We start from the raw sequence: 21,163 nt of genomic DNA on the forward strand, positions 1-21,163 counted from the left end.
AACTTGTTAGAGTCCTATTGTCGTGCTTCAGGTCAGAGGATAAACAAAGAAAAGTCGTCGATTTTCTTCAGTAACGGTTGCCCTCAAGTAAGGAGAGACGAGGTCAAACATATTCTGGACATTGCTACAGAATCTTTAAATGAAAGGTATTTGGGGATGCCAACGGATGTTGGTAACTCAAAATATGGTACGTTTAAATTCTTGAAAGATCGTATTTGGAGCAAGGTGAAAGGGTGGCTAGAAAAAATCCTCTCGACGGGAGGGAAGGATGTGCTTATTAAATCGGTGGCGCAAGCCATTCCAGTTTATTCGATGGCATGTTTCAGATTGCCTAGGGGGCTATGTGAGCATATCAATTCGATCATAAGACAGTTTTGGTGGGGGAGCACTCAAGGAAAAAGGAAGGCCAGCTGGGTATCGTGGGAGGTGATGACCCGGCCAAAGTTTTTGGGCGGCTTGGGATTTAGAGATTTGGAACTTTTCAACTTGGCTCTTTTGGCCCGCCAAGCTTGGAGGATTCTTAATGATACTGAATCTTTGAGTTCAAAAATACTGAAGGCGGTCTACTTCCCAGACTCATCATTTCTAGAGGCTGATTTGGGTTCCCACCCTTCACAGATTTGGAGAGCGATCCTTGATGGTCGTGGGGTTTTAGTCCAGGGTCTAATAAAGCGGATTGGTGATGGGAAAGACACGAATATTTGGTCTGATAATTGGCTACCACGGGATAACAATCTTAGGCCTATTGTGTCACTAAAGGAGCGGCCTCCTCAGAGAGTATGCGAGCTCATCGATGCAACATCAGCGAGCTGGAAAACTGGTCTGATATGTGAGACATTCCTACCCATGGATGTCTCGGTCATTTTGAATATTCCCATTTGCACAAGGATATAATCAGACTCTTGGGCCTGGCATTTTGATCGCAAGGGCATCTTCTCTGTTAGATCTGCCTATCGGATGATAGTAAATACGAAGATAAATAGAGAGAATTACTTTGAAGGAAATGTTGGTTCCTCAAGAATTGAAGAAGAACGTAAGGGTTGGTGCTCTCTTTGGAAGACTTTGGTGCCTTCTAAAATTCGAGTGTTTCTGTGGAGATTAGCTCAGCAATCTTTGCCAACAGCGGATGTTCTTGATCATCGCAATATGGCCACACACAGTAATTGTTCTTTGTGCGGCAATGTTGATTCCTGGAGGCATTCGCTTATGGATTGCAGTATGGCTCGGTGTGTTTGGGCGCTGACAGACGAAACTCTTGTCTAACATCTGAGAATGAATGAAGAGCCCAATGCTAGACTATGGCTGTTTGAAATGATCGATACCCTACCACATGATCAGTTCATCAGGGTAGCCATCACTTTGTGGTCGATTTGGACAGCAAGAAGGAAGGCAATCCACGAAGAAATTTACCAATCGCCTCTGTCCACTTTTGGCTTCATTAACTCTTACATTTCAGAGTTGAACGCAATTGCAAAACCCTCAAAAAACACTAGTGTGGGTCAACAATCAATGAGAAAGGAGAGGGCGGAGTGGATCCCACCACCGACAGGCATGGCGAAAATAAACTGTGATGCGGCAGTGTCAAGATCTGGAGACAGGGGAGTGGCGGCGGCGATATGCCGGGATAGCAGTGGCCTATACCTGGGAGCATCTGTTGTTGTTTTCGCAGGATTGTACGACCCGCCGAGCCTGGAAGCAATGGCATGTCGAGAGGCATTGGCGTTATCAGAAGACCTGACATTGCAGCGTGTTCATGTGGCATCAGATTGCAAAACAGTCGTCGTTGATATCAATGAAGGTACCAGGGGAAGTTATAGTATGATTGTAGAGGAGATCAAGGTCCGTTCAACAAATCTCCAGAGCTGCACCTTCGTCCACGAAGGTAGAGCTTCGAATTTCGAAGCCCACAACCTAGCTAAGTATTCGTTATCGCATGCGGTTGGTCGCCATATTTGGCTTGGTGTACCAGTTTCAGAAATTTTCCCTGTAAACATTGTTATGAATCAATAAAGCTTAGCTGGTTTGTCTCAAAAAAAACGTATAGGGGCTGAGAATGCACCGATTCTAACCGCATTACTTCTTGTATCTAATGGCAAGGCGCAGCATCACTCCCGGCCATTTCGATCAGCTCAGCTCCGGGCACATGATGATGACCCCTGAGACGCTCACATGCATGGGACTCCATGCATGCGTGCTTGCCGACCTGTGCTGCGAATAGAGAAAGAAGGTTACACAATATCGCATCTGTAGAACAGGATGAGTCACTCAAGAAGACAATATTCCCTAAATAATTGACTCCTGTAGTCCTGTATGCAGTCAATGTTTTATGGATGTGTTCTTGAATAGATGTCAAAACAGTGTTACCAGTACACGTTGTCAGACTAATTAAAACTTCACACATGGTGAAGATCAGATCAAAGGGGACTGAGTAGGGAGTACTGATTATTGGTCGGTGCATCGGGACAGAGGCCTTGGCATTATCACCACATGGAGTGCTCAGGATTTGCCATGCAAAGGTTCCCTCATGCGGTGTGTTCTTCTTCAATTTCGTCGTTAGATTGGTCCCATGACAGACAGACCAACAAAGGATCTTTCAGGGAGTGCAGAACCACCGTTGCAGAAATTATAGAGCAGTTATGAGTTACAGCATGGAAAATTTACACGATTGCGAGCAAAAAGGGAGAGACGAAATCTCATGGCTTTGCTTTGTTTTCAGTTCTAGATCTTGAAGCAGATCAATCAGCCTTACTCGAATTAATAACGTGTCCAGATCTTTGCATTTGTCTCAAATTTTTTTCATAACCTCTCCTCTTATCTATCGCATAGCCTCAAAACAACCGAAAGTACAAGGTAGTAGGGCTTCATCATAAATGGACAGCTACCCACAAACAAGCAAAATGCTCTATAAGTAACCCTTATCATATGTACATATAGGTAACAACTAGAACGAAAAGAAATCTTGACGAAAAAGTGTATTTGTAGAGCCATTAGAAATGGAAAATAATTTTATCTGTGTAAAACAAAGGTGAATTTGTAGACCAGGTCCCATAAAATTATTTTCCAATAGAAACTTTTAACAATACTCACTCTGTAAAATAAGTATCACAACTTTATTTAAGGAAAATGATTCATCTCCCCCGGGGGATTAGGCGCGTCTCAGCCTCCTGGTGCCTAGCCGCACGATGAGGTCGATCCTACGGCTTGCACACGCCTGCCTTTTCCTCTGCGTGGCCGCACGTGATGGGTCCCACCCACGTTCTTATCTCTTCCGATCCCCAACCTCCACCTTCTTTTCTTCCGCCGCATATATGTGGATGTGGATGCTGGCGTGGCCTCGCCAGAGAGGATCCTCTCCTGCTCCTTCGCTGCCTCGACGCCGGGAGCTCGGCCGCCTTGACGCCGGGAGCCGCTCGCCCGCCTCGACGTCGTGAGCTCGGCCACCTTGATTCCGGGAGCTCGCCCACGGCCCGCCTCGACGCCGGGAGCTCGACCGCCGTGACGCCGGGACCTCGGCCGCCTTGACGCTGCGAGCTCGCACGTCTCGCCGACGGGAGCTCGGCCGCCTTGACGCCGCGAGCTCGCACGTCTCACCGACGGGAGCTCGCCCCCATGGCCTGCTCCGTTGCTACGTCAAGCTCCGCCTCCTCTGTGGTCGCCCTCTTCGCCGACCTCCTCCCCTGCAGCCACTACTGATGGCCGTCGTTGCTGCGCGCCGTGGGCGTAGGTGCTGCCTACCGAGGGCGCCGTTGCTGCCTCCCGTCGGCGGAGGTGCTGCCTGCCGTGGGCACCCTTGCTACCGGCGGTCGACGATGCTGCTGTGTAACCCAATTTGGGATGCTACTAGTGGCTTTCACTGGTGCTACCAGCCGAGGGTGTTAATGCTACAGGCGGTCGCCGCCGATGCTACCAGTGTCGCCTCCATCTCGCGCTCCTCTGCTTCATTAGGAGGTTTGCTGCCTTAGGCCTACGGCGTTGCTACCTGCGAAGGCCGATTTTGCTATTTAAGGTGTACGGCATTGCTATCGGTGGAGGGTGGATTTTTTGCTACCATTGGCACAGGGTGTTGCTACTAGCGGCTTCTGGCGTTGCTGTCCTAGACAGACGGAGTTGCTGCAACCTCGAACGGCTCTATTGCCAGCTGCAGGGCGAGGTTTCCGTTGATGTCTTAGAGGATTTGCAACATATGAATAAAAAAATTTGCTACAATTTATTTGCGATTTTGCTACATCTGCGTAAGATGTTTGCTACGGGGTCTCCGATGAGGTCTCCGGCGAGACTCCGGCGAGCTTAGACTTTTTCTTTTGATTCATGGACGAACCGTTTTTTTCTTCAGTCATTTGCTGCCGGGGGTGATTTTTTGCTGCCGGAGGTGTTTTTTTTGCTACATGCAAATCTAACCGTTAAAATGGTTGATCCGACGGCTGGGGACCCGGGGGCTGGGGAATCAGATCCCCGGGGGACACCCAGCAGTTTCCTTTATATATATATATGTACTATTGATAATTAAAATGTATGTAGATACATTTGTATCTAGACAAAGCAGGGACACTCATTATGATATGGAGGTAGTAACTACTAGCGGAAGAACATGGACTCATGTTCTTGACCTGACTGCACATGAAGACCGCACGTTACAGGAACCTCACATAACCGAGGTTAGTGATAACTGAGCACACATGCGAGGGCAGTTTTAACTTTTAAAAGGGCTAGGCCACATTGTTCAGTTAGAGCTACACGATCAACACTCGGTGCTCTTCGTCTTCAAGATCAAGCTAGGTTCGCTTCTTATTGCAGATCGGGGACAAGATGGCATTGCCCGCCATGGCTGGGTCAGTGCTCCTGCTGGTGCTCTGCGCAACCTGCAGATTGGCGCTCGGAATCCCCGACGGTAACGTTACCATTTCATTGTTGCTCTTCGGTTACACTGGTAGCTAGCTGCGTGATGTGGGCTGGCGATTTCGATGGTGTGGTGTGTCATAGGTCTGCTGCCGAACGGAAACTTCGAGCGCGGGCCGCGGGCGTCGGAGCTGCGGGGGACGCAGGTTGTGGGCACGTCGTCGATCCCGTCGTGGCGGACGTCGGGGTTCGTGGAGTACATCCCGTCGGGGCGGAAGCAGGGGGGCATGGTGCTGGTGGTGCCGGAGGGCGCCTACGCCGTGCGGCTGGGCAACGATGCCTCCATCGCGCAGCGCCTCCGCGGCGCGGTCCCCGGCGCGCGCTACTCGCTGACCTTCAGCGCGGCGCGGACGTGCGCGCAGGCGGAGGTGCTCAACGTGTCCGCGTCCGGCCAGTCCGGGGTGCTCCCCATGCAGACCATGTACAGCAGCAACGGCTGGGACTCGTACGCCTGGGCCTGGGTGGCCAGCGCCGACGAGGTCGAGGTCGTCATCCACAACCCCGGCGTCACCGAGGACCCCGCATGCGGCCCCCTCATCGACTCCGTCGCCATCAAGACGCTCACGTCCCCTCGCCGCACCAACAGTAAGTGGCTCGTGCGCTCTGTCCATGCCATTGCCATCGTGATTTCCTGCGCGGTGTAACGCCGGTCATCTGCACGTCATTTTGCAGAGAACCTGGTGAAGAACGGCGATTTCGAGGAGGGGCCGTACATCATCCCGGGTACCACCAAGTGGGGGGTGCTGATCCCGTCGCGGATGGTGGACGAACACTCGCCGCTGCCGGGGTGGATGGTGGAGTCGCTCAAGGCCGTCAAGTACATCGACAGCGACCACTTCGCGGTGCCGCGGGGCCGTCGGGCGGTGGAGCTGCTGGCGGGCAGGGAGAGCGCCCTCGCGCAGGTGATCCGCACCGTGCCGGGGAAGCAGTACGCGCTGTCCTTCAGCGTGGGGGACGCCAGCAACGCCTGCCGCGGGTCGTTCATGGTGGAGGCCTACGCCGGCAGGGAGTCGGCCAAGGTGGCGTACGAGTCGGCGGGGAAGGGCGGCGCCGCCAAGCGCGCCGTGCTCCCGTTCCGCGCCGCGTCGTCGCGCACGCGCGTCCTGTTCTTCAGCTCCTTCTACAGCACCAGGAGCGACGACATGAGCTCGCTCTGCGGGCCGGTGATCGACGACGTCGCTGTCGTCAGCGTGCGTGCGCGTGTGCCGAAGCGCGCATAGAAGCAGAAGGATAGCTACCTGACCGGGCGATCGATCGAGAGCGTACGCTCGGCACGCACGGCGTTTCTGTGGCATGCGTGTGTGCAAGACAGAAATGTACCTTGCTGTTACTGCCTTGCTTAGATAATGTCTCGCTACGACACTACCTGAACTCAAGATTAGTTGGACAAAGATCCCCTTTCACCTTTTTGGCCCTTTCCCCCTCCTGCTATAGTACTTCAGAGAGTCCTGGAGAGCGCCGGCTCGATCTGAAGCCAAACTCACCGGCGCTGCCGGTCGAGGGAGGCGGAGGAGAGATGCAAGCGCAACTAGTGTTTATACTAGATGTAGCTTTAGCCTGTTTGCCTATTCTTGGCCTGATGCCGGGAGGTTGCCGTCGGGTTCTCTTGGCCAGTACCGGCGGTTGCAGAGCTGCTTCTCCGTCGCTGTTATTCTCGGGACGGTGTTGCGCGAGGCCATCAGCTCTTCTTTCAATAAGGCCTCTGCCAGGCTGAGTTGTGTGTGGCTGATGCTCTGCTCCTTGCCCGGTCGTGGTGGCAAGGGAGGAGTGGATTGCAGCGGAAGGTCATCTCCAGCTCGGCACCTGATCAGTTTCCTTCCCCCGGCGTTTTCGTGCAGCGGCGGTAGGCCATCCAAGTGCATCCCAAACGAGTTCCTCGGGTGGGGATTCGCGGTGATGCTGCCTGTGGATGGGAAGTTGTTCAATAAGTGCGTGTTTGGTTACCTGCTCTGCTTCTCCAGCGCTGTCGTCATTTCTCTCCTTCGGGCCGGCCGTGGTGGCGAGGGGAAGGTGGAGATCCTGATGCGATGCTGCAGTTCAGGTGTCGTTGTCGTCTCTTGTGCGGCCAATTTGCTCCGAGCTACTCCTCAGCGCATTGGAGCAGCACTGGGAGGTTGCAGCAAAGCTCCCGGCATGATGCTTCCTCGGTGGAAGCCGGTTGCAGGTGGGGCGGCATCTGCGGCTCGGGATAACCGCTCGTTCTGTTTGGTGCTTGGGCCAGCTTCGACGGCCGATGTTCTCCCGTGTTCCTCTTGATCGGCCGTGGCGGCGAGGAAGAGGAAGAGGGTGACAGTGGGCGGAAGGTGTGGCCAGGGCGCTCAGGGGAGTTTCAGACTTTGCCCTTCCGCCGGAGTTTTCCTCGCTTCTCCGACCACCTCTGCCCGCCTTCACCCACCTGTGGCAGGAGTGATGTGTTGGAGTGCGGGTCGCTTGACACCGACAGAGCTAGCGAGGATTCTTGCTTTGGGGACTTCCGGAGCTTGGAAGCGACATCGGCGGGCATCATCTTGACGGCTGAGTGCCGTCCGTCAAAGCCGGTGAGCTCCAGTGTCTTTCCAACCTCCATCGGAGGCCTTCTTTTAGGTCAGCGGCCGCGTCCAACATCTCCACCGAAGCAAGTGGTTCCGTCCCCCGCGGTGGTCGGCGGTGGTGCAGCTAACCTTCGGCTCAGCTGCGAAGATAGGGAGGGACCTGATTGCTTCTCAAATCTTTCAGAGGGGTCTTCTCCACATAAAATGGGGACCTATGTGTTATTTCTTTTTCTTATGGGGTCCTCCATAATATTGTACACCTCCATTGTTTGTGTTTTACTATAAAGCTTCCAGGCCCTTCGAGGTTCTCCTGGTTAAAAAAAACGACACTACCTAGGCTCTCAACTGTTTCTTGAGATCATATTTTTCAGATTGCTCACCACGTGTTTTATGTAGTACTGCTTAGAACATCTCCAACAAACCATGTAAAGTAGAGCGAAACCATTTTTATGTGGTGAAGAAAGAAAATTAGGGCGGACCTATATTTTAACCTTGTTTATTTAAGTCGTATTGTATCCTTACTGCGGTTTAGTAAGGGTAACAAATAAAAGTATGCAGGTTTCATTTTCTTGTTCCCAGACATATGATGATACCATCGAGAATGGGGGCATCTCCTGGTTTACTTTAAAATGAAACGGGTAAGAAAATGACTTATAGTCCTCGAAAATCAGTCTCTTGGTATAGATTAGAAGATTTGGTTGATCCAGAGTATTTCAAGGATCCACAAGAATAGGTGGAGTGGATTTTCAAGAACCTTACCTCATATATGAGGAGACTAGGATTATAGCTTTGATCGTAATGAGACTACTCATTAAGTTTGTGTACAATAGATGGAAATTTGGGGCACCATAGGCCGTGCCCGAACCAAAAATCGCGCACCTCTCCCTCGACCATTTCCGACGGAATCTTGGCTACCAACGCCACCACCGCATGTCCGCCATCTTCCTACCGGCTCAACCCCGGCTCGGCTATCTCATCCCGGTACTTTGGTTGGCCGCTGTGGACCCGTGACGACGCCAGATCGGGATCGGCTGCCACCACTCCGCCACCTGTTTGATTCCAACTTGTCGCCGCCCCTCCGCCACCTCTGCTGGCCTTTGAGGACGACAAGAGCACGGCGACCACATCACTGCTAACCATGCGACTTCCACAGCCAAGCCGCTGCTAACCATGTGACCGACACTAGATTTTGCCTCAACCCCTACCTCTACCTTACCAACGAGGCCATCCCAAGGCCATTCCTAGCTGTCGCAACGACCACCTCAGCCTCGATGAGTAGCTAGCCGGAGTTGACCACCGTGCACACCAAGTGTTTTTTTAGATCTAACTCTAAGTGTTCTGTTGCCCTGTTTTACATCATCTTCTATGGCAAAAATGCCCTATTTTACATCATCTCCTACGGAAAAAAATGGTGTCACAAAAGCTACCTTTTGGACTACAACTGTTTCCGGGTGTGCTATTTTACATTACCAATTGGAGATGCTCTTAGGCACTAAACTAAATAGTGGGTTTGGGTGCATGTCGAGAAATTTTTCAAAATATGTTAATATCAATACGACACAAATTGCATCCGGCTTCATGTACATCATAGCAAAATATCCACACAACAGGGGAAAGTCAGTCAATTGGACGAACAAAAATCTCCGTATGTAAAAGTATTTTCAGAAATATGTTCGTGCATTCATTGAAATGGTTGACTTATTTTCACTTACCTTTTACATTTATGTCAAAATAGTGAAATTCAATTGGAACACAGCATATATATTGGTGAATAAAAATGTTTGGTATTAAGTTTTTATTGTAAGAGATGACGCCATAGAAATTTCTACTGGGAAAATACATGAACAAAATAATAGCAAATAAAAATGAAACTGAAGCCAGGAAAAAATAAGAAAGAAGAAGAAAGAGACTCAAAGTTTTAATGGGCTGGACCGGGTAAACTGACGAGTTCAGGACGGCGCTTGTTTTGGTTCGCCCTTGAAGCGAAAAAGACGAGAAAAAAGTACATGGGCCCGCCCATCCAGGCCACCGCTACCGGAGTTGGCCGTTTACGTGTTATTACGTCAATGGGCTGTACATAACCGGCGAGAGGTTTTGCGGGAGGAATTTTGCTTGGGATTAATAATGAGTTGTATGACATTCTAGAGATGGATTGTGGTTAGGGATGTAAATGGTACGGATAATTTTAAACTTGCATCTGTATCTGTTTTTGAGGATATGGTATGCATTTTTCGAAATTCGCTGGATATGGATGCGGATGCGGATAATGGTCAAGTTGATATCCGGCGGATACGTTAGAGGATATGGTATTGATACTATCCGACGGATGCGGATTATCCGCCATTTTTTACGGATTATCCGAGGTTCACAAAGAGGATAATCCAAGAAAATTAATCTAACCCTAATATTTATACAATATAGTTAGTTCATCGGCTAAAATATGTATGCTATTAGGACGCATTTTGCTTTGTTATATGAACAAGTGTGTACATTTAGCTATAGTCTATACTTGAAAACACCTTTATATAAAAAAGCATACTTCTATTTTTTATGTGTGTATTTCCTTAATAATCAGCTTCCGATCTAAGTCCGGTCCGAATCCACTATATCCGTAATCCGATATAATCCGCATCCGAATCCGCATCCGACTATTATCCGCTCCGATCCGAATCCGTCACAAGAATATGGTAAAAGATATGGTAATGGCAATATTCGATCCGATCTGATCGGTTTACATCCCTAATTGTGGTATATATTGTATAAGGTGTTTAGTTTAATATAAACTGAATGACCGCATTTGGAACATTGTTTCGGTTTATGGTGCTCCGCATAATAAGGATAAAGAAGTTTTTCTGGTAGAATTAATTCATGTTTTGCATGCTAATTCTTTTCCTTTTGTTGTTGGTGGAGATTTTAATATTATTAGAAATAGTAGTGAAAGTAATAAGCCAAGAAGTTTGACAAAATGGTTGACTTTATTATATGCTATTATTAATTGTAAAGAGTTGAAAGAATTGGAGTTAAATGGTAGAAAATTTACGTGGTCAAATAACCAAGCCGATCCTATTATGGAAAAGTTAGATAGGATATTAGTTAGTATGGATTGGGAATGTATGTTTCCTCTGCTTACGGTTAGATCTTTTCCAAGAATTATTTCAGATCATACTGCTTTAATTATGGATGCGGGTACAGTAAATAATAGAGCTCCCAATCTGTTTAGATTTGAATTATGTTGGTTTTTAAGAGAGGATGTAGATAGTACAGTAAATAAAATTTGGCGTAGACCTTTTATTGGTAAAGATTTTTTAGATTTGTGGCAAAATAGATCTAGGGAGTTGAGGAAAACTCTGAAGGGTTGTAATATTAATTATAATAGTGCTTTTAAGAAGGAAAAGAAATTTCTTATGGAGGAAATAGATAAGATAGATAGAGAAACTGAAGTTCTTGGTTTGGTTTTGGAGAATTTTTTGTATAGAAGAGATTTGGAAAATCGTTTGAATATTATTAATAAGGAAGATGAAGTTAAGTGGATTCAAAGAGCAAAAGAGAAAGATCTTTTGGAAGGGGATGCTATGACTTCTTATTTTATGGCTAAAGCAAGTGGGAGAAAAAGGAAAAACAAAATTTTAAGTTTGGAATAAGATGTGGTAGTGATTAGTGGGGATGAAAATATTTTGTTTTTTGCTACTAGTTTTTACAAGTCTTTATTTGGCCCTGCATCGCATGCTCTCAATGTTAGTTTGGATGTCCCGATTGATTGTGTTCTAGACAGTGTAGATATGACTTTTCTGGAGCAGGGGTTTTCCTTAGATGAAATAAGGGTAGCTATTTTTCAAATGAAACATAATAAATCAGTTGGCCCTCATGGTTTTCTGGCAGAATTTTACCAGCACTTTTGGCATTTATTAACGTATGACCTGTTATCTCTTTTCCATGAGTCTTACTGTGGCAGGATTGATATATCTAGGCTTGATTATGATATTATAACTTTGTTACCTAAAGTTAGTGATGCAAACAAATTTCAACATTTTAGACCCATCTGCTTGAGTAAAGTTATTTTTAAGTTGGTAACTAAGGTTATTAATAATGGGACAATTCTAGTGGCTGATAAAGTAGTGGCTACAGACCGCTTCATAAAAGGGAGGTTCATCTTGGATGGAGTTATTATCTTGCATGAGGTACTGCATGAGATAGTTATGAAGAAAGATAATGTTATTATGTTTAAAGTTGATTTCGAGAAGGCTTATGATAGTATTAATTAGGATTTTTGTCTAGATGTTCTTAGGATGAAAGGTTTCCCTGAGAAGTATGTAGGGTGGATTAAAGAAATTATCAGTGGAGGGAAAGTCGCTGTAATGGTTAATGGTTTTCTACGTTCTTATTTCAAAACAAGAAAAGGTTTGAGGTAGGGGACCCCATTTCGCCTATTCTTTTCGACATAGCTATAGGAGTGTTACAATTTTTGGTTAAAAGGGCTCAGGATAGTGGTCTGATAAGAGGGGTTGTTCCAGATTTGGTCGAGGGTGGTTTAACAATGTTGCAGTATGCTGATGATACGGTTTTCTTTCTTGAGGCTGATGAGGAAAGTGCTAGGAATCTAAAAATGTTGCTTTGTTGCTTTGAACATTTATCTGGCTTGAAAATAAATTTCCATAAAAGTGAGGTTATATGTTTTCGGCAAGCAAAGAATGGCAGTTTTTTATATAAAGAATTTTTTTACTTGTGTTGAGGGGATTTTACCTATGAAATATCTAGGGATACCTGCACATAATGTTAGACTTAGAAATAGTGTTTGGAAAAATGTTGAAGAAAAAATGGAGAAGAAATTAGGAACCTGGCAAGGTAGATTTGTGTCTTATGGAGGTAAACTTATTTTGATTAAAGGATGTCTTAGTAATATACATTTTTACATGATCTCCATGTTTCCTTTGCCTAGAGGAGTAGAGAAGAAGATGGATATTCCTAGGAAGAGAATGTTATGGAATGATAATTTTGATGATAACAAGTATCATCTTGTTAATTGGCAGACGGTTTGTCAGCCGGTTGACCAAGGTGATTTAGGAATAGTAGATTTAAATGTTATGAATATTTTTCTTCTTTGTAAATGGTTATGGAAATTATAAAATGAATATGGTTTATGGCAGAGAATGGTTCTAAGAAAATATTGTAAAAAAAAAGCCTTTTGGTTGATATCAAGAAAAAAGTAGGGCAATCTCATTTTTTCCAAGGTTTGCTAGATGTAAGAGAGTTCTTGTACAAGTATTGTAGGAAAGTAGTGGGTAACGGATTAGGTACGCGCTTCTGGGGGGATTTATGGGTTGGTGAGGTTCCATTAAGAATAAGGTTCGCCGGGTTATATAATCTTTCTTTGAGTGCTGGCGAGTGTAGTAGCTAAAGTGCTTGGTGAGGGATGGAGTAATCTGGGATGTTTACATTTAAGTCTTTATACTCTGCACTAAAAATTAATCAAGTTAAATGTCCCTTTAAGAAACTTTGGTTTGTTAAGGTGCCTTTGAAGATTAAAGTATTTTTTGGCCTGTTTTTAAGAAGAGTATTCTGACAAGGGATGTGCCGAAGCACTGGCGTAGCTATGTAGAAGTCAGGGGGGGGGGCACCTGCACATAATGTTAGACTTAGAAATAGTGTTTGGAAAATTGTTGAAGAAAAAATGGAGAAGAAATTAGGAACCTGGCAAGGTAGATTTGTGTCTTATGGAGGTAAACTTATTTTGATTAAAGGATGTCTTAGTAATATACATTTTTACATGATCTCCATGTTTCCTTTGCCTAGAGGAGTAGAGAAGAAGATGGATATTCCTAGGAAGAGAATGTTATGGAATGATAATTTTGATGATAACAAGTATCATCTTGTTAATTGGCGAACGGTTTGTCGTACCGGTTGACCAAGGTGGTTTAGGAATAGTAGATTTAAATGTTATGAATATTTTTCTTCTTTGTAAATGGTTATGGAAATTATAAAATGAATATGGTTTATGGCAGAGAATGGTTCTAAGAAAATGTTGTAAAAAAAAGCCTTTTGGTTGATATCAAGAAAAAAGTAGGGCAATCTCATTTTTTCCAAGGTTTGCTAGATGTAAGAGAGTTCTTGTACAAGTATTGTAGGAAAGTAGTGGGTAACGGATTAGGTACGCGCTTCTGGGGGGATTTATGGGTTGGTGAGGTTCCATTAAGAATAAGGTTCGCCGGGTTATATAATCTTTCTTTGAGTGCTGGCAGTGTAGTAGCTAAAGTGCTTGGTGAGGGATGGAGTAATCTGGGATGTTTACATTTAAGTCTTTATACTCTGCATTAAAAATTAATCAAGTTAAATGTCCCTTTAAGAAACTTTGGTTTGTTAAGGTGCCTTTGAAGGTTAAAGTATTTTTTGGCTTGTTTTTAAGAAGAGTATTCTGACAAGGGATGTGCCGAAGCACTGCCGTAGCTATGTAGAAGTCAGGGGGGGGGGGGCACCGCCCCCCAGGTTTTAGAAAATTAGTGAAGGAAAAAAATATATATAAGGTTTATAGTAGAAAATTTTGAGCCTTTTGCCCCCCCCCCCCCCCAATATGATGCTTTTTTTTCTGGTTTGCCCCCCATATTTCCTGGCAAGCTCTGCCACTGTGTCGAAGCATATAGGATGGGAGGGTAATTAGAAATGTCTATTCTGTAGTGATAAGGAAAGTATAGATCATCTTTTTGTACTTTGTCCAATGCCTCAGTATGCTTGGAGTGTTGTGCAATGTGCGTTGGATATTAGGTCAAATTTTTGTTCAGTTACAGAGATTGTAGACTTGGTGTTTAAATTTCCAATTAGCAAGCGAAGTTTGGTAGTTGTAGGGGTAGCGGCAGTTATACGGGGTTGTTTTAAGAATGTGTTTCGGTATGATTCCACTAGTGTAATTGCTCAAACTGCTCATTGGTTAAATGTTTGGTCTAAACTCCAGATACAAGGTCGACGAGGCTTGCAATCGCAGAGGAGCAAAGAGTGCTGCTGCGAGTTGCGGCTGAGATTTTCAGTAGAAAAAAAGGTGGACACCTAGTGTTAAGGCTGCAGGATGTGATGAGAAGTTGAATTACAAGGAAAAAAGAAAAGGCAGTAGGATATGGTTATGAGGTTATGAGAGTAGATGAAAAAACAAATCAGATGCTGGAGGTTTGAGGAGGGGACATCTTTGTAATAAAGTTTGTTTATGTTTGTCCGAACTGTTTTGCTCTTTAAGTTGAAGTTAGGTTCCCGTAGGGTATAGAGGCTTTTTGGTTTATGAAGTTTGTTGGGCGCATGTATAGAGAATTCTGGCTCCAGTTGGAACACACTACTACACTATGTTTATCTGATTTCTTTAATGAAATCGGGGGCTTTTGGGCCCCTCAATTTGAAAAAAATAACTATCGTTTGTCTCCGCTCTCTGGCCAAAGTTGCGATCTACTCTTTTGATATAGTCCTTCTGATTTCTCGGGACCTATTCATCGCTCCGGTGCGGGGCGTATTAACGCTGGCACGCATGCAACAGCTCGCGGGCCTTGGCCCAAGTTATTTTCTTTCTTTCGGTTTTTTCACAAATTTTAAATACGTGGAGGTTGGGATTCAAGCTTCGATTACCGCTAACATGCACAGGTGTGGCAATCATTGGGCTACAAATCGGATGATGTATGGGACGGCCCATGCGCGAGGCAATGCGCCGCTCGCACGAGTTGTTGGGCGCGGTATGGGGGCAACCTTCTGATTTCGTTTAGTAAAAAAGAAAAAAACGTTACGGGATAAAATCCATCATGAATTCATAATTCGGAAGGCCGTGGAGCTGGTTTTTTGTTGTTGAACAAACCTAGATATATTAACATTAAGGCTCAAAATACATCATTACATGGCTCTCAAGAGTAGAGCAAGATAGATACGTGCCTAGTTGCACAACATAACAAGGAGATGATCTGAACTCATGAAGAAGATGTTGAAGTTCACAAATGGAACCAGTTCGACCATTCGTCGACAACACAGATTCAAAATTGCCGCATCTGCAGTCTTCAAGGGCCTCGATAAAGGTGCGATCCAGTTGATGCCCCGTGGGTGGCTCTCGTGACGGTCTATCTGGAATGTGCACACGAGGTATAGAATTCAGTAGATATTGAATAGCCTTCGCCGAGCTCAAACCGTGAGTGTCCTTGCCGTTGAATCTGAGGATCAACAACGAGGAGTTGTCGTGCACCTCCGGTGACACATCCCGAACAGCAGAGAGACTGCATCTTCAACACAGAGATCATATGACAATGATAAGCCAAAGCAACCGAAGCAACCGAAGAAATGAAAGAAATACCGCTCATGACTAGCAAGAGTAGTGGCCATGATAGATTTGAATGTCAACTTCAGAAATATTGAAACATCTGCATTAAGATCAAACTGTAATCGCAAAATCCTGAATCCAAGATGTTTGCTGCCATTGAAGCTTAGATGTTGTGCGCGAATTATTATGCATCATATGTACAGTGATGATATTGGCCTGATTCCACAAGTTCGCACATAGAAGGTAGTTCCAGTTCTGATATTCCAAGCAATGCGCAGGAAAAAAATAGGAAATCTATCTGCACCATGATCACAATCAATCAGGTATGGCTTCTCAAATGCATACAATCATTGGAGTCGATCTTGCTGCTTGAGGTGGTTTCCAGAATTTGGTTCGAAGCATATAGCAAAACCAACCTAACAGCATCCAGCATGACTATGAGCACATGGCCTTGAGGCTCTGTCCAGCACATACCTTGCACAATAGCCTTGAGACGATCAGAACAACGAGGAAAAGGGGAAGAAATACCCTCCCTCGTGTGCAGGCAACCCTGCATCACCAGACTCGGCTCCAGATTGTTATACTTCATATGTATACATGACAAGAGCAGCAAGTCCACGACATGCACTAGTAGAAAACCTCTCATCCATCTAAGCCATTGGTACCGGTTCCCTTACGGACCGGTACCAATGGGGCCATTTGTACCGGTTTGAGGGCTCAGGTGGGCGAGGAGCTTTGGTACCGGTTTGGGAGGGGCTTTCGTACCGATTCGTGTTAGGAACCGGTACGAAAGGTCTTCGGCCAAAATTCAGACGCGTGGTGGGGCCCGGGCTGGACCTTTGGTACCGGTTCGTAACACGAACCGGTACCAAAGGGTACCCAGCCATATCAAATCGCCCAGATCGCCCGAGCCCCCTGCTGTGGCTCTCATTTTTCTCTTCTTCCTCACACTCTAAATTTTTCTCCACCTCTCACACTCCAATAATCTTTATTTTTCTCCACCATTTTAACAAGATTAACGACCTCCATCTATCCAAGGGTTAGCAATATCATCCTTTCTTCCGGCGTTCCTAATTTAGCTCATTTCTTTGGTAGTTTAACTCGTACTATTTTTCTAGTGCTAGCAAGGTGTTTGATGAAATGCCTAAGTTAGGGATTTTACTTTTTTATAATCAATTTGAGCTGAAATTATGGTATATTTTGTAGGTTTTAATTAGTATCATCCCCGTCCTCACCGCCGTCGATCGCTAGCGTCGTCCCCTAGCCGGCACCGTACAACCTCGGTGAGCCTCTTCTTTTTTATAAAAAAACTTAGTTTTATGTGATGAACTTGAATATTAATTAAGTTGGTCACTCATATATCCATGATGTTGTGTACTTAATGATTTTTGATATACCTATAAAATGCGGATGAGTCGACAATGGATGTACGGTGACCGGTGCCATCCCGAGTTCATTACCGGCATGCATTACTTTCTCAACGTGGCTGAGGCAAACAGGCAGTCGAATGGTTTCATGTATTGTCCATGTAGTTCCTGTAAGAATATGAAGGATTACTCTACCTCGAAGACCCTTCACGTCCACCTCGCTGGAGAATGGTTTCATGCCCAGCTATAATTGTTGGACCAAGCACGGAGAAAGAGGGGTTATATTGGAAGACAACGAAGAAGAAGAGGATAGTGACAACTATCCCTTATTCACTCGAAGACGGTGGTAGTAGAATGGGGAAGACGAAGCTGAAGAAGAGCTCATTTTCGATGAGCCGATTTTTGATGACCCGGATGACGATTTGGGTCGGGCCATTCTTGATGCGAAGATGAACTCGCGGAAATGAAAAGGAGAGGTTGAAGTTGGAGAAAATGTTAGAGGATCACAACAAACTGTTGTACCCAAATTGCGAAAATGGTCGGAAAAAGCTGGGTACCACGCTGGAATTGCTGCAGTGGAAGGCGAGAGAATGGTACTTCCGACAAGGGATTTGAAAAGTTGCTGAAAATAATAAAGAAGATGCTTCCGGGGAGAACGTGTTGCCCTCTAGCACGTACGAAGCAAAGAAGGTTGTCTCGCCCTCTAGGATTAGAGGTGCGGAAGATACATGCATGCATCAATGACTCGCATCCTCTACCGCGGGGAGTACGAGAATTTGAATGCATGCCCGGTATGTAGTGCATTGAGGTATAAGATCAGGCGAGATGACCTCGGCGATGTTGAGGGTGAGTCCACCCCCGGGAAGAGGGTTCTGCGAAGGTGATGTGGTATGCTCCTATAATACCACGGTTGAAACGTTTGTTCCGGAACAAAGAGCATGCCAAGTTGTTGCGATGACACAAAGAGGACCGTAAGAAAGATGTGATGCTGAGACACCCCGCTGACGGGTCGCAGTGGAGAAAAATCGACAGAGAGTTCAAGTCATTTTCAGATGACGCAAGGAACTTAAGATTTGGTCTAAGTACAGATGACTTTAATCCTTTCGGGGGCAGAGCTCCAGTCATAGCACCTGGCCGGTGACTCTATGTATCTATAACCTTCCTCCTTGGTTGTGCATGAAGCGGAAGTTCATTATGATGCCGGTGCTCATCCAGGGCCCGAAGCAACCCGGCAACGACATTGATGTGTACCTGAGGCCATTGGTTGAAGAACTTTTAGAGTTGTGGCGTGACGAAGGTGTACCCGTGTGGGATGAGCACGAACAAAAGGAATTTAACCTACGAGCGTTGTTATTTGTAACCATCAATGATTGGCCTGCTCTTGGTAACATTTCGGGCAGATCAAACAAGGGATACAATGCATGCACACACTGTTTAGGTGAGACTCGATAGTAATTATTTGGGAAACAAGAATGTGTACCTGGGCATCGTCGATTTCTTCCAAAACAACATCACGTAAGAAAGAGAGGAAAGCATTTCGGAGGTGAGGCAGATAACCGAACGAAGCCTACCCGCCCTAATAGGGAAGTTATATATGATATGGTCAAGGATTTAAAAGTGATCTTTGGAAAGGGTCCCGGCGGACAATCTGTTCCGCATGATGTTGACGGACACGTACCCATGTGGAAGAAGAAGTCGATATTTTGGGAGCTACCCTACTGGAAATTCTTAGAGGTTCACTCGCAATCGACGTGATGCACGTGACGAAAAATCTTTGCGTGAACCTGCTAAACTTCTTGGGCGTGTATGGGAAGACAAAAGATACACCGGATGCACGGCAGGACCAGCAAAGTATCCACGAAGGAAACAACCTCGAATCCAGAGAAGTATCAAGGTCCCGCCGGCTATGCTCTTACCAAAGAGGAGAAGGAGATCTTTTTGAAGTCCCGAGTAGCATCAAGGTCCCGTCCGGCTTCTCGTCGAATATAAAGGGAATAATAAACATGTCGGAGAAAAAGTTTCAAAACCTAAAGTCTCATGACCGCCACGTGATTATGACACAATTACTTCCGGTTGCATTGAGGGGGCTTCGCCGGAAAATGTTCGAGTACCCATTGTGAAGCTATGTGCGTTCCTCAATGCAATTTCTCGAAGGTGATCAATCCACTTACTCTACAAAATTTACTGAAGGATGTGGTCCAATGTCTAGTCGGCTTCGAGTTGGTGTTCCCACCATCCTTCTTCAATATTATGACACATCTCCTAGTTCACCCGGTCGAAAAGATTGGCGTTCTCGGTCCCGTATTTCTACACAACATGTTCCCCTTTGAGAGATTCATGGGAGTCTTAAAGAAGTACGTTCATAACCGTGCTAGGCCGAAGGAAGCATCTCCAAGGGCTATGGAACAGAGGAGGTCATTGAGTTTTGTGTTGACTTTATTCCCGACCTTAAGCCGATCGGTGTTCCTGAATCGCGCTATGAGGGGAGACTGCGTGGAAAAGGCACGCTAGGAAAGAAATCAGCAACGTGTATGGACGGACATTCTTTCACTCAAGCACACTACACAGTTCTACTTAATTCCATCTTGGTGGCTCCGTACAAAGAGGAACACAAGGAGATCTTACGCTCTAAATACCCGGAGCAACGTGAAGATTGGATTGATGGAGAACACATGAAGACTTTCGGCGGTTGGTTGCAAACACGTCTCATGAATGTCACCGATGACGAGCAGCTGTACTTGTTGGCCAAGCAACCATCTTCTACTATATCGACTTTTCAAGGGTACGAGATTAATGGGAACACATTTTACACTTTCGCCCAAGACAAAAAGAGCACCAACCAAAAGAGTGGTGTCCGCTTTGATGCAGAAGATGGCAATGGGAACAAGGTCACATATTATGGGTACATAGAGGAGATATGGGAACTTGACTATGGACCTAATTTCAAGGTCCCTTTGTTCCGGTGTAAATGGTTCAACCTCGAAAGACGGGGTACGAGTAGACCCGCGATGACGGAATGACCCGCGGACGATTGCGAGCTACATATGTTAATCGGGACCGCGTCACGTTAAGGTGGCGGTCGGCTATGTGTACCCAAGTGAAGATGGAGCAATACACCATCATATGCCCATTCCACCTGGTTGTGTTCGTGTCGGGGTGGATGAAGTTGTTTCGGGTTTTGAAAAAGTGGAGCTTGATATTCCTAGAGGTGAAGATGAGAGGACACTGGCCGATGTCAAGCACGGTTTCGCCCTATGGCCGAAGAAGTACGTCGTCCTTTTGCAAAGGCCACCGACTCCTACACATGAGCAGCAAATGCCATCGACTCCTCCCGGTGGCAGTCCTGGTGAGCAGCCAAGTCCACACCTACCCGAGAGGGACCCCGGCGTGAGTCCACCATCTCGAGATCCTCCGCGTAAGACAGCGTCCGTTAAGCGGAACGGTACGCCGCCTAGGAAGAAAGCTAGAAAGGAGAAACAACTGCCGCCTACCGAGAAGTTACCTTGGGAAAAAACTCCGGAGGAAAACGCGGAGGCCGTTCGGGCCGAGGTGAAGAAATTTTTGCACCGAAAGTGCCGGAGATACCTTTCGAGAAGACACTAGATCGGGAGAAAGTTGTGCGTACCGTTGACAATCTATATGACCCTGTACCATCGCCGCCATCCGACTATGTGCGTTCTATTGAAAGGTCGTATGACAAGATGATCGAGGCGACAAAACCCGTTCAATCGGGTATCGGGGAGATAAAAGGGATACACGAGTGTCTACCAGCTCGGACAACAACCCGTTCAATCGGTCGCCCCTCTCAAGGTGTTTGACGGGAAGACCGTTCAAAGTTCTCGACAAGACGCAACTGATTACGCCTTAGCTGAACGAGCATATCGGTTTGTTCAAGGGAAAGATTTGGTCGAGAATGTCGGGAAGTTACCAACAAGTATGCGTAACTTGCATTCGTGGTACCTTAAGGCCTCAAAGGAAGGGATCGAGACTATCATGGTGCGAGTTAGGGAAGAGCACTACTTCCGGAGTACTGTGTGAACGTTGACTTCGCCGAACTCTTTCAGTTATACAATCTCCGGGCCCTCGACAAATCA

At 46.1% G+C, this 21,163-nt stretch overlaps 1 protein-coding gene across 1 annotated transcript; it reads left to right on the forward strand.

Annotated features, from left to right (window-relative positions):
* Positions 1–4,806: 4,806 nt before the first annotated feature.
* Positions 4,807–6,116, forward strand: LOC124687569. The gene is made up of 3 exons (XM_047221346.1): positions 4,807–4,888; positions 4,981–5,481; positions 5,569–6,116. The coding sequence occupies exons 1-3, from the start codon at positions 4,807–4,809 to the stop codon at positions 6,114–6,116; spliced, it is 1,131 nt and encodes a 376-aa protein (XP_047077302.1).
* The last annotated feature ends 15,047 nt before the right edge of the window (positions 6,117–21,163 follow it).

This window comes from Lolium rigidum, chromosome 2 (genome assembly GCF_022539505.1).
Source record: "Lolium rigidum isolate FL_2022 chromosome 2, APGP_CSIRO_Lrig_0.1, whole genome shotgun sequence".
Taxonomy (NCBI): domain Eukaryota; kingdom Viridiplantae; phylum Streptophyta; class Magnoliopsida; order Poales; family Poaceae; genus Lolium; species Lolium rigidum.

Excerpts from the sequence above, each read along its gene's own strand:
- LOC124687569 (XM_047221346.1), top strand. The coding sequence starts at position 4,807 with ATGGCATTGCCCGCCATGGCTGGGTCAGTGCTCCTGCTGGTGCTCTGC. Across the intron at positions 4,889-4,980 it reads GGCGCTCGGAATCCCCGACG|GTCTGCTGCCGAACGGAAAC; the intron begins GTAACGTTACCA and ends GGTGTGTCATAG. Across the intron at positions 5,482-5,568 it reads GTCCCCTCGCCGCACCAACA|AGAACCTGGTGAAGAACGGC; the intron begins GTAAGTGGCTCG and ends GTCATTTTGCAG.